At 28.8% G+C, this 21,055-nt stretch overlaps 2 protein-coding genes and 2 pseudogenes across 2 annotated transcripts; 2 read left to right on the top strand and 2 right to left on the bottom strand.

Annotated features, from left to right (window-relative positions):
* Positions 1–6,813: 6,813 nt before the first annotated feature.
* Positions 6,814–7,299, top strand: LOC149061162 (baculoviral IAP repeat-containing protein 7-like). Its single transcript, XM_089216272.1, has 2 exons — positions 6,814–7,012; positions 7,082–7,299. Exons 1-2 carry the CDS (start codon positions 6,888–6,890, stop codon positions 7,293–7,295), a joined length of 339 nt encoding a protein of 112 aa, XP_089072398.1. The 5' UTR covers positions 6,814–6,887; the 3' UTR covers positions 7,296–7,299.
* A 3,706-nt stretch (positions 7,300–11,005) lies between these two features.
* Positions 11,006–11,848, bottom strand: LOC149061163 (uncharacterized). The gene has a single exon (XM_089230862.1). The coding sequence runs from the start codon at positions 11,846–11,848 to the stop codon at positions 11,006–11,008; it is 843 nt and encodes a 280-aa protein (XP_089086988.1).
* A 1,401-nt stretch (positions 11,849–13,249) lies between these two features.
* Positions 13,250–20,246, top strand: LOC149061164 (52 kDa repressor of the inhibitor of the protein kinase-like; annotated as a pseudogene).
* LOC149061165 (uncharacterized) lies at positions 16,997–17,749 on the bottom strand (annotated as a pseudogene).
* Positions 20,247–21,055: the final 809 nt, after the last annotated feature.

The raw sequence follows: 21,055 nt of genomic DNA on the forward strand, positions 1-21,055 counted from the left end.
TTCATGAAAATCCATCAGATATTCGATTTTTAAAGTGTTTTTTTTAGTTCCTGTAAAATAATGAATATGTCGCTTACGCCCTTTTACCTAATAGGGCTCGATTTATTGATGTACTTATCTAAATAAAAATTTAGTTGTTCTTAAGTACCTACTATGTATTAATTGGGTTATGTAGCTACTAGTTATCGGTGTTAGATTAAATTAAGTTAAACAATAAGTAATAACCCTGTGTGGCTGTGTCCTGTGATCTATAATAAGTATATTATTATTGCTTTACAAATTAGAATTAAACACTAAATATATATTCTAATTACCATAATTCAACATTTCAATACCTAGTATAGCAGTATGTGCATAAATAATAATTGTATTGTGGAATAATTTAATTACTATTCAGTATTCATTCTTTTTTCGTGGTTATATTTGGAACGCAAGTACGCAACTAAAATGCCACAAATATTTTACTTTTGAGTTTTTGATACTCAGTTTATGTATTTTATTAGGTACATATTAAACATTAAAATAAATTAATGTACCTATCGTACGTATAATAAAAAATAAAAATTCGTTATTAGAATTAAATTAGTAGGTACCTAGGTAGTAAGGTATGTAAAATAGACCTCAAACATAGACACTGAGAATAGAATGATCGAGAATCAATAAAACAAACTACAGTTACTTTGTTGGATTAAGATTAACATAGGTGCCTATCTACTGTTAAATACGTTTTATAATATTCAGGGAAGGTAATAGTTTTGTGATGTAATCGTATAATAAACTAATAAATATAATAATATGTGAATATTAAAATGCAATTTCCACTAACTTTCAAAATTTATCATAGTGTGCAGTGGCACCGAACTAATTTTTTTTAGGTGTGGCAATGGATAATTAATTTATACCCACCCACCTAGCTACCTCTATGCGGTATGAAACCTAAGCCAAGTGGGGCAAAGCCACCACCACCCCAAAGACACTACAGATTTTTTAACTTAGAAAATATAATTTTCATAAATAAATACCTATATATTATTTACTGCATTTTTGCATTATTTCAGTAGGCTACCCCTTTATAAATGTACACCCAAAAAGTGGGGCTAATGTCTGTGTACAGCATAACTAGTCGAAATAATCCTTCAATTTCAAACTATGGGGGTGATTTCCAATGTAAAAGTGAACATCCTTGGTGCATTATAATGGTCAAAAGTTAATATTTTCCAACAGTTTTCAAAAAAATGGAGAAAACAAAAAAAAAATGAGCAAAACCAGTTTCCGACCAAATCGGTTTTCTTATATGGTTGCAATTCAAAAACTAATCACTTGAAATACTTGAAATTTTCACCAAATGTTTATGTTAGTATCATCTATATATAGTTTAATTTTCAAAATGTTTTGACTTTTTTGAGTTATTTATAGACCACTGAAATTTTCGATTTTTATGATAATTTTTTTTTGAAGGGTCAGTAAAAAAATTTTGGATGACCAAAAAAACTTGAAAATTTAATACAAGGTTCCTCATGAGTTATTCTTATTGTAGCTAAAACAAATTAAAAATCATTAGACACAATTTTTTTTTATAAGCGTTTATAGTTAAAATTTTTACGAAATCTGCGAAAACGCAAAAATTTGCAAGTAATTTTGAGGTTGAATAATTATGAATTTTTTTGTGTTAATAACTAAGGATTAAAAATAAAACACTAAGTTTTCTATAAGTTTTTCTTCAAGTAGCTATAAAGAAAACTCGAAGCATCATTATAGGAAAAATTTTAAATGCTTTTGAATTTTAAATTTTTACGAAATAGCGTAACGATAACGATTTATCCTCAAACGATTTTAAATATTTGTTATTATTCAAAAAGTATAAGTCGTAGATACTTGAAAATTTCACCAGTTATTTAAATTGGCATTTTCTTTACATGATTTAATTTTCAAAATATTTTGAACTTTTTTGAGATATTGATAGACGACTGAAATTTCCAATTTTTCTGAAAATTTTTTTTTGAAGTGTCGATAAAATTTTTTTGGCCCTATCAAAATACTTGAAAATTCAATACAAAGTTTTTCATAAGTTATTCTTATAGTGATTAAAAAATTATAAGAATACATAGGCACAATTTTTTTTTAATAGCATTTGAAGTTCAAATATTAACAAAAATTCGTCAACCCATGAATATTTGCAAATTATTTTGTAGTTCAAAATTCATAAAATTGTTTGTATTTATATCTAAGATTAAAAAATTCAACACTAAATTTTCCATAAGTTTTGCTTCGAATAGCTATAGAGAGAATTTGAAGGGCCATTATAAGAAAAATGTTTGAGCGTTTGAGTTTTAAATTTTTATGAAATCGCGTAACGATAACGATTTATCCTCAAACCAGGTATATGTTATATGCATATGTATGATAATATAAGGTATTATGAATTATGATAACTACATGCAATGTTTTTGGAAAAATTGATTAACCATGCCTTATGCAAAATGCGTCCTAAAATATTTGTTTCAAAATAGAATATATGACAATATTTAAATATAATATATCCTAGATTGACAAATCATCTCCGTTCAGAATCGTTTTTCGTATACAATGATACCTATCATTGCATTCAAATTTAACCTACCCTAGTCAGAGGTCCACCCCACCCCCTAATGTACAGCAGAGCAACATCCACTTACCCGCTTTTTTCAAATTCATAATAGATAACCTAAATCGTTCGATATTGGTCGCATTGTCTTTAAATCTCCAAGGATCAACGCAGCCTCGCCTCGGGATCAAATTCATGTTTTTGAAAAATTTGAAAATTGATCCTAAGATAGAAAAATTGGCAAATCAAAATTTCATGCCAATTTTTTTTTTTTTTAATTCACATGTATAACCTATTTAATTCAGTGAAAAAACTTTTTCCAAAAATTGTTGCAAATTTTTTGAGGTTTAACAACTATAGTCAGAGTACAAATTTTTTATATATTTAATGCCTCAATGGTTTACGAAAGAGTCGCAAAAATATTGAGTTCCAGCAGATAATCGAATATTTAAACTAGTTTAGAATGACCTAGAATGATTCTAAACGATTTCTAAACTAATTCGCTGACCTGTTACAACAATTCTAAATTAAAGCATTTAATCTTTTTTGATGAATAAAGTCCCTCAAATTGATTTGTCACTTAGTATAGAAAAAGTACCTACTTTCGTTGATTCGTTCACAACTATAGTTTATATATAACAGGTACATAATTACCTTAATAATGTAATTTTTGTAAAATCAAATAAATAAACAAAGATTTGTTAGTTACTAAAATATATTAATTTATAATTTTTTGGAGATGAGTGTTCAGTTTATGTGAATAATTTGGCCATTGGCTGAACTAGGGGGGTGCACAAGTCCCCTGTCCAAGTTTAAAATGTGCACTCCCAAAAAGGGGGAAAGTGACTGGCCATCGTCATATGAAAGTATACCAAAAATGATGAAAAATTACCCTTTAAATAGTTGGTCTAACTTTTTTATTTTTAAATTATGGGCAATTAACTTTTTTTATCAAAACTAACCTATCGCTCATTTGTTTATATATTATCTTAAAAACTTTTCAACATTTTGACTTAATTTTGGTATTACAATAATGTTTTCTTTTTATCCTGTTAGAAAAATGTCTACCAGAAGAAGTGCTTCGATTTCCACATATTATATAGGTAGTATCTTTTTTTTAGTAAATTGGATCCTGGTAGTACTTAAAGAAAGTAATTTTTTGATTCTCTCTTATTTAACGCCACGGTAAAAAACCACTGAAAAATTACGAAAGAACTGGATTTCAGTTTTGCTGTGCAAAAAACGCTTTATTTATCAATTTATCACCATAGAAACGAATAATATTTAAATATCAAATAAAATAAAATATTCTTTCGTCCGCTCAGAATCGTTTTTTATCGAATGTAATCATTGCATTCAAATCGAATACTGTAAGACTACACTATCCTGTCCGAAGACCGAAGGGACGATGGACAAACTTTCTACACCGCAATGCTGACCTACTCTTTTTAATTTTAAATCTATTTCGGTGTTATATAAACTACAATACTACATAGTACATACACGCAATTAAACAAACAATGTGAAAATTATTATTATTAAATGGAAAAAAGTTATCATTTACTAATTAACTCGTAGTAAATATTAAATTATTTGGAGTACCTACCTAATCCTTTTAAAAATTCAAATGTTTGATAAAAAAAATGTTTACTTTTTCAAATTAATAAATCGGCAGGACCTAGGATCGACTGGAAGTTTTTTGAGGACATGGTGAAATGTGCGGATATATTTTATTATAATGGTCAATATATATTCGTGGAGATCATGAAATTTTTATTTGAATTAAATTAAAAATAATTATATCTACCAATTTAATTCATTTAATAAAAACATTGTCTACAATATTATAACTGTAGACATAGCTACACAGCTTAACACATCCATGTAGTCTTGTGTAAAATACTTTTGAAAAGTGTTTGGAATAAATACTCGAATACTTATGAAAGATATATTTTATATTTTGATTTGTGTCACTCTATTCTTTCAAGGGCTACAACAAAGATTTACCAATTCATAAATATTAAATATTGAGCGATATATAACAAATAGTTTTAAAAGTGAACAAATTTCAAATAAATATAATTTTCATTCAAGCAAAATCATGTTAAAATATTTAGTTCTGATTTTGATCATTTAATTTTGTTAACCTATAAATTGTATTAGGTACCACTATAAAAACAAAGTATGTATGTTGTATATATTTTACATTAGCAGTTATTTTTTTTTTATAAATGTAATATGAAAACTAATGGGATGAATGGTGTGGTGGTGTGGGGGCTTTGCCCCTACGGGTCAGTGAGCTTTTCACTATTTGTGCACCCCAAAAAATATTGGTCTAGTTGCGCCAATGAATTTGGCATTAGAAGTTCTTTTCATCACACATTATGGTAAAAATTAATTTAACATGATAAATGTTTATCCTAAAATGTTGTGTGTTGAGGTATATGTTTCATTACTCATAAACTTAATGTTCATTTTAATTGAACTTAATTTTCAATATCTTATGATTACATTCCATAATTCTCAAGCACTGTACTAAGGGGTGGCGAGGGAAGGCTTTAGCCCTCTCTTAAAATGGTCCAACCCAAATAAACCAAATATAAAAAATATAACATAGCCCCACATGTTATTTTTATAATAGATAAATTATTATTTTTAAATACTTATAAAATATATTTTTTAATTTTTAAAAATTAACAAGTATTTTATTTATTTATTAGTTAGTTTATTAAGTAATTACTAAAAACAATAATTTAATTTATATTGATCAAACAAATGTAAAAAGTACCTAGTTCAGTAATTCAATCATAAAGGATCATCATGTTATAAAACTAAAATTAAATATAATTTAATTTGTACATCATTTTTAAAGTAGTTATTTTTAGTCTGTATTTAAATATTTCCTTATTTACATAAAACAAAACAGCCTTTTAGCCATATAGGTAACATTATTAAAACATTGTACCTACAATGCATATATTATCTATTGAGAACTTAGAATTAAAAAAATTTGGTATAGAGTGTTATAAAATTTAAATGTGTGGTATATGTTAAAATAAATCAAATTATATAATTAAGTAATCTCTTTTGTTTTTGAAAAAAATAAATTTTAAATTTATTATGATAACTTATGTATATTGTATATTATGATATATTTAAAAAAAAATAATAAAAGTTTTTATTAATTTAACCAATACTTTTTCTTATTTATTTATTTTAACTAGTTTAAGGGTTAGTTTTTCAATTGACTTTAACTGGCAGTTAGTAGAATTTAACTGCCGGTTAATACTTTGTCCCAGTTAAACTGTTTTTGGAACTCCAGTTAAGCTAACCATCAGGTTTAACCGATAGTTAAACTAACCACTACTATTTCTTCCGATTAACTTTTTAACTGTCAGTTAATTTAATAATTATCATTGATTATTCTTGTGATAATAATAATTTTACTATTTTAGCAAGTGCATTTTATATTACGTATATTTTATATTAATATTACTACGTTTCACTTCTATTTTTCTTCATAATTTGAATTAAGTTACTAATATACTTACTTACTATGAATTTCGAAAATGAAATACTTTTTTATGATGATGACGATGAATTTCAAGAATATTTAAATTATCAGCGCAGACCGTATACTGTACGAACTAGGGTTGATCATTTTAGTACTTGGGATGAACTAGATTTTAAAAATCGCTTTAGATTATCTAAAGAAACGGTTCTGATGATATTAAATATGATAGGCCCTACTATATCATCAAATACAGACAGGTAATATAGTAGTATTTACATTATTCCACAGCACCTTTTTTACAAAGAGATTTCTACACACGTTCACTGTGTAACACAAAATCTCAACAAGTATAACACGTTATAAAACTGTGTACCTACATCGTCTGTTACACAAAAATAATGAAAATTTTTTTTTTAGATTTTGAAAAATCTAAATTTAAATTATCATACGGATATGCAATAGAGTTTAGAAATACTTCAACGTTCGTTAGATTATACAATGATCGAATATACTACAATCTTTTGTTAACGAATTTTTACGATGTTTTTGTAATCCAATTATAATAGATAGTGGTTTTAAAAGTAACAATCTGACTACTAACAGTAATAATTTACAATTAATTTATTACTTACACATGTTGGCTACACTGAGCTGTAATTCTTTAGTGTCAAAATTAATTTTCTTTACATTTTAGTAACTAATTAACTATCGTTAAACCAAGTTGTGTTTTATGTTTATTTTCGTATCTCTTAAGAATATATTTTTTATAGTAATACGTTTTGATTTTCAATGTCATTTAAAAACATGAACTTACAAAAAACTAGCAATGACATTTCTTCATTAGTTTCTTTAGTACGAAGCAAATCATTCCCAGCATATCCGGAATACATTACATTTACATCCAGATTAAAAACGTATGATATATTACCATCAAATATACCTCAAAATAAATATTTATTGGCTGATTGTGGTTTCATATTCAGAGGAGTAAAAGATGTTGTAGAATGTTTTTCCTGCGGACTTGTCTTACACGATTGGAAAAAAGATGATATACCATGGATTGAACACTCGAGACATAATCCGGAATGTATATATGTATTATTATCAAAAGGAAATCACTTTGTTGAATATGTAAAAACCAAATGCGGAAGATCTAAATGTAATTGTGAAATTGAATCATATGATACCACTTGCTAGTATATTAAGATGTATATAATATATATATATATATATATATATATATGTATAAAAAATGTTATATAATAGGTATCGAATAAATTATCGAATTCTATTAAACAACTTAAATGTTTTATTATTCAATCCTTTATCTTGTAAATACGTGACCTAATGGATAAGGCGTGAAGTTCTGTTTAAATATATAAGGTTTAATTTCAGGTTTGATGCAAATTAATGTAAGTATATAATCATTAATAATTAATAATCTTTCTCTCCCCCTTCCACACTTATCAATTAGGTCACGTATTTACTTTTTTTGCATTTTATTTTATTTTTAAATAATTTTAGTATAAAATGTTGTTATATTTAGCAATATTATCAGTATATGATAAACACTCTAACAATCAGAACACTACTTTAACAAACGTAATTCCTCAGAACGAAAAAAAATCGATAAGAATTTAAAGACCGCTAGCTACAATAATATGATTTCACCGGTTGTTTCAAAGTCGGTATTCGAAATTCGACCGTATGGCAAAAAAAGTGTAACAGTTGGATTGCTTGTTAACAAAAAGATTTCAATCGTTATATTATTAGAATGTAAAATAACTAAAAAGATTTTAAACCTTGATCTAGAACAATGGCTTACATTAATGTGTGAAAATAATTACAATGCAATTATCGATAATCTGCAAACTCGATGTAAACGTGTAAGAATAACTGACAATTTAAGTTATTCTGTTAATGTGAAACAGTCTTCAATTATATTACATTCTAATGAAAATTATATTACTTTATCACATATCGATTTACACCGTTTGAAACAATTGCAACACTGTATTGATTTATATATTATTGAAAAACAAAAAAAATTGTCAAGTCATCAAAAGACTTTTGACACAGCATATTCACTAATCATGGCAGATGTAAACGGGTTACCTTCTTCTTGTCGTCGGAATGAATTTACAAACCAATATAATATTCAGAATTATGACTTAAGTTATAGTAATATGGAGTCTAACGATAGTAGTTTCTATATAATGTCACTTGATATTAATTATATAATATATTATTTATATTATTTATTTTTCTTAATTTATTAAAATTATTTATTTTTTCCAAGTAACTTGTTCCATTTAATTCACTTGAAGATGTTTTCCACTAGGTAGTCATAAGAATAATTTTCATATTTAACAATTTTTTGTTATTAGGTATTTTTTATAAAGTCATTGCTACATGATCATTGATCACTAACTATATCTAATTAGTAATTATAAAATATTTAATTTAGAAAAATGATACTGAAATACCACATAATAACTAGTGGAAAAAAGTTTCAAGTAAATGAAATGTAACAATTGTTAGTTAACTAGTTTATAGGTGTATGCATGGACATACGCAGAAAAACATTTTGAGGGGTGTTTTTGAAAATAAGTTATTGAAAAGTAGAACATTTTTTTTTCAAATTCTTTTGTACCCATCACTTAATATACAATAAATATTATTTTATTTTATTTATAAATCCTGTTTGAGTATTTTTATTTTATTCAAAATTATATTAATTATTTTAATTTGTTAGTATAAAATTTATATTACAAAAACCAAATACTTCGGGGGGTGTTTGAACAAATGAGATATAAAAAAAATAATAATCTAAATTCTAAATTAAAAAAATATTAAATTAACTAATAATTATAAAAACATACTTATTTATTAGCAGTTAATGAATATTTGTATAATACTATAATTACTATTTAGACATTAGACTTTAAAGTACCATATATCTGACTCGGGCGTCTATATTTTACTCTATTTTTAGACATGATAATATTTTTTATATATTTCAAAAGATCAAAAGTGATAAGAATAGCGATAAGCAATAATAGTGATAAGCATGCGATTCCTGAAAAAAAATCCAAGTCCCCACGCATGCGCTTTGAGTTTTGGTATCGGAAATTATCTTGTCGCGAGACGCCTGTTCAAATTAATACCCCGCCAATGATACAGTAAACGTTTCCTGAATATGGGTAAACAAGGATCTAACATCATGTTGGTTTACGGGCTCGTTTCCTAGGTTCAGGCTTTAGATCATAATAGGTAAACGTAAAGTAAACCCGGTCAGCTGATCAAGTTTAGAATCTATGTTGTTCTATGTTAATACGGCCATTTAGTATTTTAGTACATAGACATATTATTATAAATTGTATATTATTATATTATATTTATATGATTCCTATGATTTATGCATTTAATATTTATGTATTTTGATTGGTAAACATCAAATAATTTTAAGGTTATATAATATAATATCATAATATCATTGTTAAAATTATATGATACCTAGTTATAATATCAAACGGTATACTGTACTTTGAACTGACTACTGTATACTGTAATTGATAATTCGATACCCGGATTACTAAGGTCGTACAACGGAAGCACTTTTAGTATTATTCACGTTGACATTTTATAAATTAACACCAATATTCAGATGTCGATAGCTCCTTCAATTATTATCACATAAATGTAAATGAACCGTCAACATTCATTAAAAATTAAACCATGCACGAATCGTATTTCAATCATGATTCAAAACAGTTTTTACATAGGTCATTTTCCCCTAATTTAAATATATCATGCTGAAATCGGCTGTCACATGAAATTTGGAACATCCTGTATAACTGCATTCTACTTGACGTAGAGTTTTGACTACCCATCATGGTGGAAAAGCCGTCCGATCCAAAACCAACCAGGTAATCTAGATTTATATTAAATTTTTTGAACGATTCAATGCAAATGTTATATACATTTTCAGCAGTCGCACCTTTGTCTACAGTATTCAAATTATATCGAATACTTGTAATAATTCCTAGAAACGTGAGACAACTATTTTACTTTCATAATCGTAAAGTCGAACCACAACACACATAGTTGATTGGCATGCTATGTCTGGAGACTCATCTACCATTATTGAAAATTCAGAAATATTTAATTTATCACATAATATTTGTTTTTCTGCTGGAGCTATCACATTTTTATAACAATAGTCGCTTTTGTATGAATTAGTTTCATTTTTTGACATATGGCTGAGTCTGGAAATATTTCCTTTAATAAAGGAATTAAATGGTCGACGGTTAAAAATGCAGAACTATGCTCTGTGGCGGTCCTGGACGGATCCCACAAAGGTGAGTGTGGTGGAATGTTACACAACAAAAAAAGAAAGAACACACTTTGAGTCGCAGAAGTGCGGTGGTTGATTTGTTTATTTGCAAATAAGAAAAACAACAACAAAACAACAAAACGAAGGTGTGAAAAAAAGGAGACACAAAAGAAAGCACAATTGTATGGGAGGGTACGACACGTGCGAGGACGATGGGTGTGTGTTGGTTGTCACTGAAAGTGCGGTCGTAGAACTGACTTTCTTGAGCCGGTTCGCGGTACGGGCGGTCGACATTTCCAGGCGCGCTTATCGCGTGTCGGTGTCGGCCGTCGTCGATTGGCGGTTGAACAGAGAAGTGACAACGCGGGTTTCCGTGCACAGGCCGTTTGAATTCAAACGGCTATTACGCGGGACCGCGTCATACTCCCCCCCCCCCAACCAGCCAGTGACGGCGGTGTGCCGGCCGGTACCGGTGGTGTGTTGTTGTGTGTGGTGGCACGTGGTTGTGGTAGACACCTTATCCGCGGGCACGTGTTGCCGGCTGGTGATAGCGGACGTGGCCCCGGAGTGCCTACTGCCGTCGAGGTGACGCCGGTAGACTGTGGGACGTCTTGTCAAACACGGTCTCCATGTCCACCTCGTCACCAAGGTGCGTGTCCGGCCCTTCCAACAATTCCGCCTCCTCTTCCGCTGATATTTCCATATCAGCGGATTGTGAAAAGGCGGCTGTTGGTTGATCCAAAGACCCGGCTGTTCCGGTAGGTATTACTACCTCCGATACCGTGGCCACGGTGAGGACCGGGCAGGTGATTGGGGAGGCCGTGGTTAGTGCCGGTTTTTCCAGGCGATGCTGCTGGGTCTCTTGCTGTTTTTTCGCCCGGTAGTCCCGCAGGCGCTGCTGGTTCCGGCGTTGACGGGCGTTCAGTGCGGCTGGTGTGGGTGTGGGCGTCGTGGTGGCGGCTTTTTGCGTCCGTGTGATCGGCGTTGGGCGGCTAACTGCGACAGCTGCTGGCTGGTTGATTATCGCCAGCCGTGGTGCCAGTACCGGGGGTTGCATTGGCGGCCTGACTGGTCGCGCCGTTGACGCCGGTCGTGTCGTGGTCGTCGGTCGCGACGTCGCCGGTACTGGCGCCCGTCGGGGACTGCGTGACCGGTAAGACCGTATCATGGTTGTGGGGGCGCCGCTCGTTGCTCTTCTGAATACCTCGGTGCGGTCCTCCCACCCCCGTGTGTATGCGGCCCACAGTACCGAGTCCCGTTGCAGCTGCGCCGTTGTCATTTGCCTTACCCGTGCTGCTGTGGTGGTGCTGGTGGTTTCGTCTAACGTGGCCGCTCTCAGCAGTTGCTGGCTGCGTTCCAGCAACTCCACCGCCTGCTGAATGTTGGTTGCCGCGGTTGTTGGCGGCTGTTGCATGTCGCTGCTGGAGATTGACGACTGAAATTTATTTATTTTAGTTATGGGCTTGTTGGTAGGTGGTGTGGTGTAGGGTGGAATCAGATTGGCAATACAGGACTCACTTCCTCGATGAACAAAACATTGTAATATCAGTCTAATGTAAGTTATTTGTGTAATCAAAATAACTTACCTATCCAATTTTGTTTTTAGTATACACAGATTGATTTGTAATTATTTATTTTTATTAAAACGAAAACCTTAAATGATAGGAGCAATGTAAAAATGTATTACTAAAAAAAAAGGAATGTGTGAATAGACCTTTAATTATTTTAGTCTTAGATCTAAATCCTGAATCCAAGTACATAAATTATACCTTTGTATCTGCATATTTATACATTATTTCTCTAACACATAGAAATTGTTGATTTACTTTGTTTTAAAATTAATAAATGTTATCTGTTTAATATAATCATTTACCATAGTAATTAGTAATTAAGATACACCATGTTGTTTTAAAAAAATATATTTATTTTCTGATTTACTAGTCAATTTGATATATAAATATAAATTATATTAATTAAATACATATGTCTTATGTATAATTAACAAATTATACAACATAATATCTTCTTAACATAAAGCATTTGGTTTTCCAAATTTATATAATATTAGTTATCTAAGTTACATACCTACATATCAATATGAAACATAATTGATTGAAAGATGAATATGACATGTTTCACATAGGTAAAAAAGATAAAGGTACCTTTCCTATCTATTTCCTAAATTTATAGTATTATTGGTTTTTCACATTTTATCTGTTCTCCATTGAGTTAACATCTCACAGAGTTACTTTAAAATGTATTAACTTACTGTTAAATAAAATAGTTAAATATTTTATTTCATTAAAAAATATGGGTAAGATGGATGAATTTCCAAGTTCATAAAAAAACTGTATCTGATGTGTATGAATCAGAATTTTATAAAATGGGCTATTAATTTTTACTTTCAATAAAAGAGACAAATATAGATTATGATTTTTTAGATGTAAGGGAGGTTGGATTATTTGTTGAAAATGTAAGTTATTATATTAGCTGGTTTAGTAAGTAGAGCAATTGAAAATAAAAATAACTGTGAAAACTGTAAGAAAATGTACATACATACATCTGATAGTAATTCAAATAGAAGTCGGAAGTTGCTAAGTCAAAAGGACCGTGGAGGATTGTATAAGCCCAGTGATACTATTATAAAAATATGCTTGAAAACGGAGAGAGTTTTTAGAAGCTATTATAATGTTAAAAATAACAAACAGTCAGTTTTGTTTTTGTACTCAAGTTAAAATAAATTTATATCAATACAAAATAAGTTTCCAATCAAGTGACCGTGATGATAATCATTCTATTGCTGATACACATAAGGATGTTCAATGAAATTAGAAAACGAAATGACCAGACCAAAATAAGATCAAAGTATACAAAACTCAAAACTGATACTTTTCAAAAACCAATGACTGACAATGAGGCATAAAACAGTGAACATATTATATTTCGTGATATTAAGGTATAATAAATAAATAATAATATTAAATACCTATTTTGTTTTTATTATAAAATTAATTTTTAAATTGTACTTTAATTCAGAATAATTAGGTTTAATAATTAATTAATTTTAGCTTATAATAATGATTAATATTTAATATTTAAAAAAAAAAATTGCCTAGCTTTGTTATCAATCTTGGGACACCGATAAGAATCGGACGGCCTATCAATTTCTATATTATCTATGCAACACTAATACGTGATAATACCGTATACCAGGAATCAGTGACCAGTAGGTACTATATTTTGTAACCAGGATGGTAAATTGTAAAATGTTATTTTTATACTTTATAGCTGATACAGTCGCGCTGTTGCTGGCTAGTCGTTCACTGATCAGGGGCGTAATTAAGGGGGGATGAGGGGGATATATCCCCCCCCCCCCCTCAGAGCCTATATAATGTGTATATTTATATATTAATTTGAAGCTTGTGGAATTATATGTCTTATCCGTTTATCGTGCTGACATCACGGCGAAATATATTTAATATAATTAATATCAAGAAATCTATAAATAGGTATGCGCATGGAAAATACTGATAATTAGAAGAAACGACTGGCGACTGCAGCTAATCACAGACATCTATTATAGAACTATTATAGAAGTCTGTGCAGCTAATACGCCGAAACAGTTATCATTTTAATATTTTATGTAGTTATTTTTGTTGGGGTGGAACGTGGAACGTTTCAACGTTGACGTTGTGTCAGTTGTTGTGATATAAAATATCATTTGTATTTTGTACATTTGTACACGCACATAGTGTATTAGTGCTCGACAGTTTTTAGGCATTTATAAGATAATATTATTACTCTTTCTATAACAACTGTAAATTCTAACTCGTAACACTATGGAAAATAAAAGAAAAAATACAATTCTATCTTTTTAAAAAAAAAAAACAAAACCTAACGAAGAAAAAAATACAGATAATACTGAGGTAAGAATGATACAATTCGATTATATTAAATACTTAGGACATAAATACTTAGATATATTATGTATATTTACATAATATACCTAAGTATTTAAATGTCTTAATAGGTATAGACTATAGGTACCTAATGTATATAAATTTTATAGGAAATTAAGAAGGATAACCATTTATCTAAAGACGCTGAAACTACAACTACTGAATATGAAATCGAAAAAGACTACAATTTAAATCAAACACATTCAAATGAGGTAAGAACTATAGGAGTTCTAAATATTATTAAATATAATTCTTGTATTTTAAATATTAAATGTACTTATATATACTAAATGTATTTTTTATTTACTAATGTACTAAATGTACATAAAAAATACATGAATATTATATTATATTATATTATTCATTAAATTAAATTAAGGCTGTTGACTTTTAAAGATTTTTATATTTTTTTTTCATAAATTAAAGATTGAAGACATAAACATGCATTCCCACAATAATGATATTAGTTACTTTGTGAATAAAAATTTGTCTGATGCTGATAAACATCTGGTAAGCTTAGTTCTAATATTTTATAAATTGATAATATAATTTTATTTCACCTTGTAAAGATGTAAGAATAGGTATATTACTTGTATTATTACTATATTTAATTTTCAATATCATATTCCTTCTTACCACTAATGTAATAATTAAATAATTTACATCTTTACTACAGGTTGGATATTAGTTTTAATAATATTATAATTTTAAAACAAAATTGGTTACACCTATTTTTTAGTTGTACTATGACTATCTAGGTATATATAATATATTTATATATCTAATGATTTTTTTAGGTGCTTACAAATTTGTGGGTACCACCTTCCAACTATATATTTCCATTAACTACAAAAAATATGAAACGTAGGCTACGTTTCCAATACAAATGGCTTAATGAATTCCAATGGTTAGCATATTCTGAAGGAAAACATGGTGCGTTTTGCAAATATTGTGTTCTGTTTGCTAAAGTTGGGGGAAAAAATGGTCAGCCTTTGGGATATTTTGTTAAAACAGCATTTGATACATGGAAAAAAGCTAAACAAGTAATTTATTACTCTTACTTACCTATTGTTAATTATTATAAGTATAATAAATAATAATTTACTTTTATCTTTCAAAGTACGAGTACTTATTGATAGGTATCTACTAATGTCTAATTGAATGATTATTTTAGGAATTTCGTGAACATTCAGAAACTATATATCACGTATCATCCACTTTAGATGCTGATCATTTTTTAAAAGTGTTTAAAAAAACCGAACCATCAATAATTAATCAATTGGATACTGATAGGTATGTTGTAAGAACTAAGAAATTATTTGTTTTATACTTTTATATTAATTAAAGTTATTTGAATCAGATTAAAACAAATACGAGCTAATAGGAAACGTCTCATTCCTATAATTGAGTGTATTCTCTTATGTGGTCGCCAAGAACTTGCTCTAAGAGGTCATAGGGATTTTGGAAATATTTTCAGTTAGTATTTATTATTTAAATTATTATTATTATTATTATTAAGTTTGTTTCATAAATATAAACAGTACACCTCGTAATTCAATATTATACTTTATTACAGCTCCAGAAATATCGAACCAAGGCAATTTCAGGTCAATTTTATTATATCGATGTAAAGGCGACGAATATTTAACAAATCTATTAAAATCAGAGGGTCGTAATAAATATATAACTCCACAAATTCAAAATGAGATAATTTCAGCATGTGGCAATTTAATCTTACAAACAATTGTAAAAAAAGTTAACAATTCTCAGTGTTTCACTGTCTTAGCAGATGAAACTACTGACATATCTGTTACTGAACAACTTGCTCTTTGTGTAAGATTTGTTGATGAACAAAACAATGTAAATGAGTGCTTTCTTAAATTTATGGAAATACATAGTTTGACAGGAAAAAACTTGGCTGATTCGATTTTAAATGGTAAATTTTACTTAAGATTAAATCTATTTATGTTTGTTGATTAATATTGAGTTTATTATTTGTTTATGTTTTTATAGGTCTGATGAGTTGTGGAATTGATTGTGAATTTTTATATGGGCAGGGATATGATGGGGCAAGTAATATGTCGGGCCAATTTCAAGGTGTGCAAGCTCATATTAGTGTCAAATGGTATCCGGCCAAAATAGCGAAACAATTACCGCGAATGTAAAAATCGCGAATTGATAATAGCGAAAATAAAAATAGCGAATTGTAAAAAAAAGCGAAAATACATAATAGCGAAAATCAAATATATTTATTACAATAAAAAATAGATAAAAATAGTTTATAAATGAGATTAAATTACATTCATTATAATTATAATATCGTTAAGTTCTAATAATATGTATTTATAGTATTAATAATAATAATTTTAAATAAAATAGGTAATTATATTCAATTTAAATATAATTATATCTAGGCACTCAGTGACAAATTATATGCTATACCTTTTATGAAGTTCTTATTCTCATTAGTATTATAATTTGTAACTAATGAATGAATTCTTTTATTACAGTCCTTGTAATTTTTTTTTTTCCGTGGTTGTTCTCCAGCTATATATTGCTCTCGTTTTAATTCTTCTATATTTTGAACTTTCTTAATTCCATCTATGAATTTCCATATATTAGGGTGGCTTGCTCCTAAAGAATATTTATTCTATTACTAAAGATACTAATTATTAATAAAATAATACGAACCAATAACAGATGTAAATCCTCTGTGCCATCCTTCAATAGCGTTGTTTGTTGTTGGAAGACCATTTTTGGCTGAATAGTGACAATTCCAAATATGAATAGGATATCTTGGCTGTCGTCGAGTTTTTCGTCTTCCTGTTATTTTTCCTACCCAGTTATCCTCGAAATAATCCAAGAATGGCATTTTCAACATAAAATTGTGTTTCTAAAATTTCTTCGTATGCATTAATAACGTTATCTGGTGGAACATAGGCCAAAGCAGCTATACGAATATGAATATGAATACGAATATGAAGAGCAAAGTTAGCATTATTAATATAATTTTCGACTAGACCAACATTTTGAATTTGTCGCCACATACATTTAGAAAAATGAAAAAAACAACCTTGTTGTTCAGCATGTGGAAAAACAGTTTTGAATGCATTGATTGAGGCATTTTCAAAATCCATTATTACCGATGTAGGATTTAAAGATGTTTTATTTCTAATAAATATTTAAGAAAACGCGTATATGTTAATTGGGATTTATCGGTTAATAATGCATAAATAGGTAGGACTAACTGTTTGGTCACCTTGTTGAATAAGTACATGAATAGTGAATAACTGATAAAAAAGTGAAGGTACCGTTTTAAAAGTTCCATCGACTAACCAATTAGCTGATTGATCCATTAATTTTAAATTATTTTCGGTCGAAAATATTAAAATTCGATCTTGTGATGCTCCACTGTCATATATTAAAAATTGTTCTCCTTTCATCGTTTTAGTATACTCATCAGCAATTTTAAGGTCACTCACGGTTTTCGGAATAGGTGGTGCACATTGGTTACGTGTCCGAACTCTTCGTATAGTGTGTTTTAAATGATGAACTGATGGCATTTCACCGGCTACTCCAGGTAATATTTGAACAGTACTGATTATATCATGTGGAGTATTTTGTGTATGAACAGCCGCTTCTTTTATCTTATTCACAGCCATTTTGCGTTGGATTTTACATGGATCGGGAACATGATTATGTGAGTTATCCTTAGGTTGACTTTTAATTTCTCCGTTTATCGTAATAATTCTACCTTTACATGAACTTTCAACGCAACGCCAATATATTGTGTTATTTTGTTTTCTATCTTCACGATGCAAAAAGCCACTATACAATAATAAATCCTTATTTTTATTACTTTTTACAAATTCCATTGAAAATAATATTAAAATATTTTTTCACTGCACACTTTTTTTTTAACGAACGAAAATATTAAGTTAAATAGTACAAGCTACACACATTTACGCACTATCGAACTACAACTGTATTAAATTGTGTCAGCTCAAATATAATACGATTGACAATCTTATCTCGGTATATATCCAATATCAAAATAGTCATAATAGTAACTAAGATAGCACATTGACGATAACCCGATACGTCCGTGGTTACGTAGTGGGTATGTATTAATTGCGCCAGAAATTACAGGTAAAAATAAGTTTTATCAAGTATTTAAGTTTTAGTAAAAGTTTTAGTTTTATTATATGTTTTATAGTATTTGAAAAAGAAATTATAAAAATCTGCAGTTTCGCTATTATGCATAATCGCTTTTTTTTAAAAAATCGCTATTTTTATTTTCGCTATTATCAATTCGCGATTTTTACATTCGCGGTTAATTGTTTCGCTATTTTGGCCTAGACCCGAGTCAAATACCCTAAAGCTATTTACGTGCATTGCGCAGCTCATTCGCTAAATTTAGCCGTATCTACTGCAAGCAATATAAAACCAATAAGAAATTGTTTAGGTATTATTGAAAAATTATACAACTTTTTCAATACTCCTAAACGAAATCATGTGTTATTATCTACTATCGAAAATAGTGACGTTGATCAAAAAATAAAAACATTAAAAAGGCTATGCGCAACTCGATGGGTGCAAAGATACGATGCTGTTCATGATTTTATTGAACTTTTTAAGTTTGTAGTAGAGGCTTTAGAATGTATATCAGATTGGAAGGATTCGTCTGCTATAGATGCATCATTACTTCTAAAATCAATGGACTCTGAATTCCTAATTTCAATTAATATTGTTCAGGTAAAAACAATATTTTTAATTTAAAGCAAGTATCTTAAGTCTATTGAAAATACCCTATGTATTTTTCAGCTAATGTTTTCATTTGGTTTACCGTTATGTAAACAATTACAAAAAACCAAAATTGACCTAAAAGAAGCCATTGATCTGGCGCAAGATACTGTCAATGAGCTTAAAAAAATTAGAGACAATTGTGAATATGAATTTGAAAATATATTTTCAAAAGCAAAGGTAAAACATAGAAAGTTTGTTGTTTATAATGTCTAACTAATAATATTTATTATTTACAGGAAATGGCTGATGAAGTAGATATCGTATTAAAAATTAAAAGAATATCAAAAACACAAACTAACCGAGCTAATCCAAATGATAATACTTCCAATCCAATTTCAAATGTTCAAGATTACTATAGAATAACTGTCTTTATCCCATATATTGATTATTTCACAAGTCAATTGACAGAAAGGTTTTTGTCACATTCTAAAGTGTTCAATGGTACGGTATTATAATTTATAATAACATATTATCTAATAAGTACATTTGGATATATTTACATTTTTTTTTGTTTAATTTTGTTCTGATAGGTTTTGAATGTTTGTTTCAAATAATGTTGATCTAACCGAAAATGACAAAGCATATTTTAAAGAGTTAGTAGAATTCTATTCACCACAAATCGATAAAAATAATGCAATAGCTGAATTGAGGCTTTGGCGGGCTAAGCTCCAAAGAAGTGGGATTATTCCTAAAACAGGAATTGATGCTCTTAGTGAATGCAATTCAGAAATATATCCAAATATTAATCTATTATTAAAAATATTATGCACATTACCAGTTTCCACTACAACTCCCGAACGTATGTTTTCAGCTCTCAAACGAGTTAAAACATATCTCCGTAACACAATGTCTGAAGTAAGTTCATGTTCATCATTATGATTAATTATTATTGAAGTATCTAGTTTTATTTTATTTAAAAATTATTAATTTTAGGATCGATTAAATGGTTTAACTATGATGGCTGTACATAAATCAATTGCAATTAATCCTGATGATGTAATTGACGAGTTGGCTAAACAGCCAAGAAAATTAGAATTTATATTATAAACGTACAAAATTATTATGTTAATGTGTTATTATATACATTATAATTATTAAAAACAAAATAAATTTAATATTTTAAAAATTATTATTTAATTTAAAAGTAAATTTTAATTCTAATATATTCAAAATTTACATTTTGAAGAAATTATTATAATATTGTATTGGTATTAAATTGTGTAGAATTTTAAAGCACATTTATTAATAGGTACATTTTGTGTACATATATATTAGTTTAAGAATTTTTGATGAAATAGTTTTCCCAGATATTACACTTGAAAATCTAAGTATTTATAAAAATGTTTATCCCCCCTAAGACAAATTCTTAATTACGCCACTGTCACTGATACTCGGTGTTTCGGTGGGAGTGATGATAGGAGTGATAGGACACTTTTTTTTCTAATAGTATTGTTTATCTATCTTATTATTATCGATTATGACCGTTATGGGTATTGTTAAATTGAGATTAAATTTCGTTTTGACTTCTGGTTTTTACTGTTGGATTTGTAAAATTGCCCAGTAGCAGTAAATTGAACGAATATTTAAACATTAATAAGTCGCAAACGGATTACTCAAATTAAATTCTGTAAACGTTAAAATTATTTTTTTCAGTATGTTTATAGATTTTCGTTATAGAAAATAGGTTTGCCATTTGAAAATCGAAAGTTGATAGTGTTTTATAAAATAAGGGAGGAAGTTAAAATTATCAAAATTGTAACACAGTGTAAAATAGTAAAATCTAGAAAGTTAAAAAAAAAATTATTTTAAAATTCCTTATACTTCCCGAGAAATTAGCTGGCTCTCGATAAAAAAAT

The sequence above is a fragment of the Diuraphis noxia genome, unplaced genomic scaffold (genome assembly GCF_037042655.1).
Source record: "Diuraphis noxia isolate RWA-SAM2 unplaced genomic scaffold, SU_Dnox_SAM2 contig0001, whole genome shotgun sequence".
NCBI lineage: Eukaryota > Metazoa > Arthropoda > Insecta > Hemiptera > Aphididae > Diuraphis > Diuraphis noxia.

Excerpts from the sequence above, each read along its gene's own strand:
- LOC149061162 (XM_089216272.1), top strand. The coding sequence starts at position 6,888 with ATGTCATTTAAAAACATGAACTTACAAAAAACTAGCAATGACATTTCT. Across the intron at positions 7,013-7,081 it reads TTTACATCCAGATTAAAAAC|AGGAGTAAAAGATGTTGTAG; the intron begins GTATGATATATT and ends TTTCATATTCAG.
- LOC149061163 (XM_089230862.1), bottom strand. The coding sequence starts at position 11,848 with ATGCAACAGCCGCCAACAACCGCGGCAACCAACATTCAGCAGGCGGTG.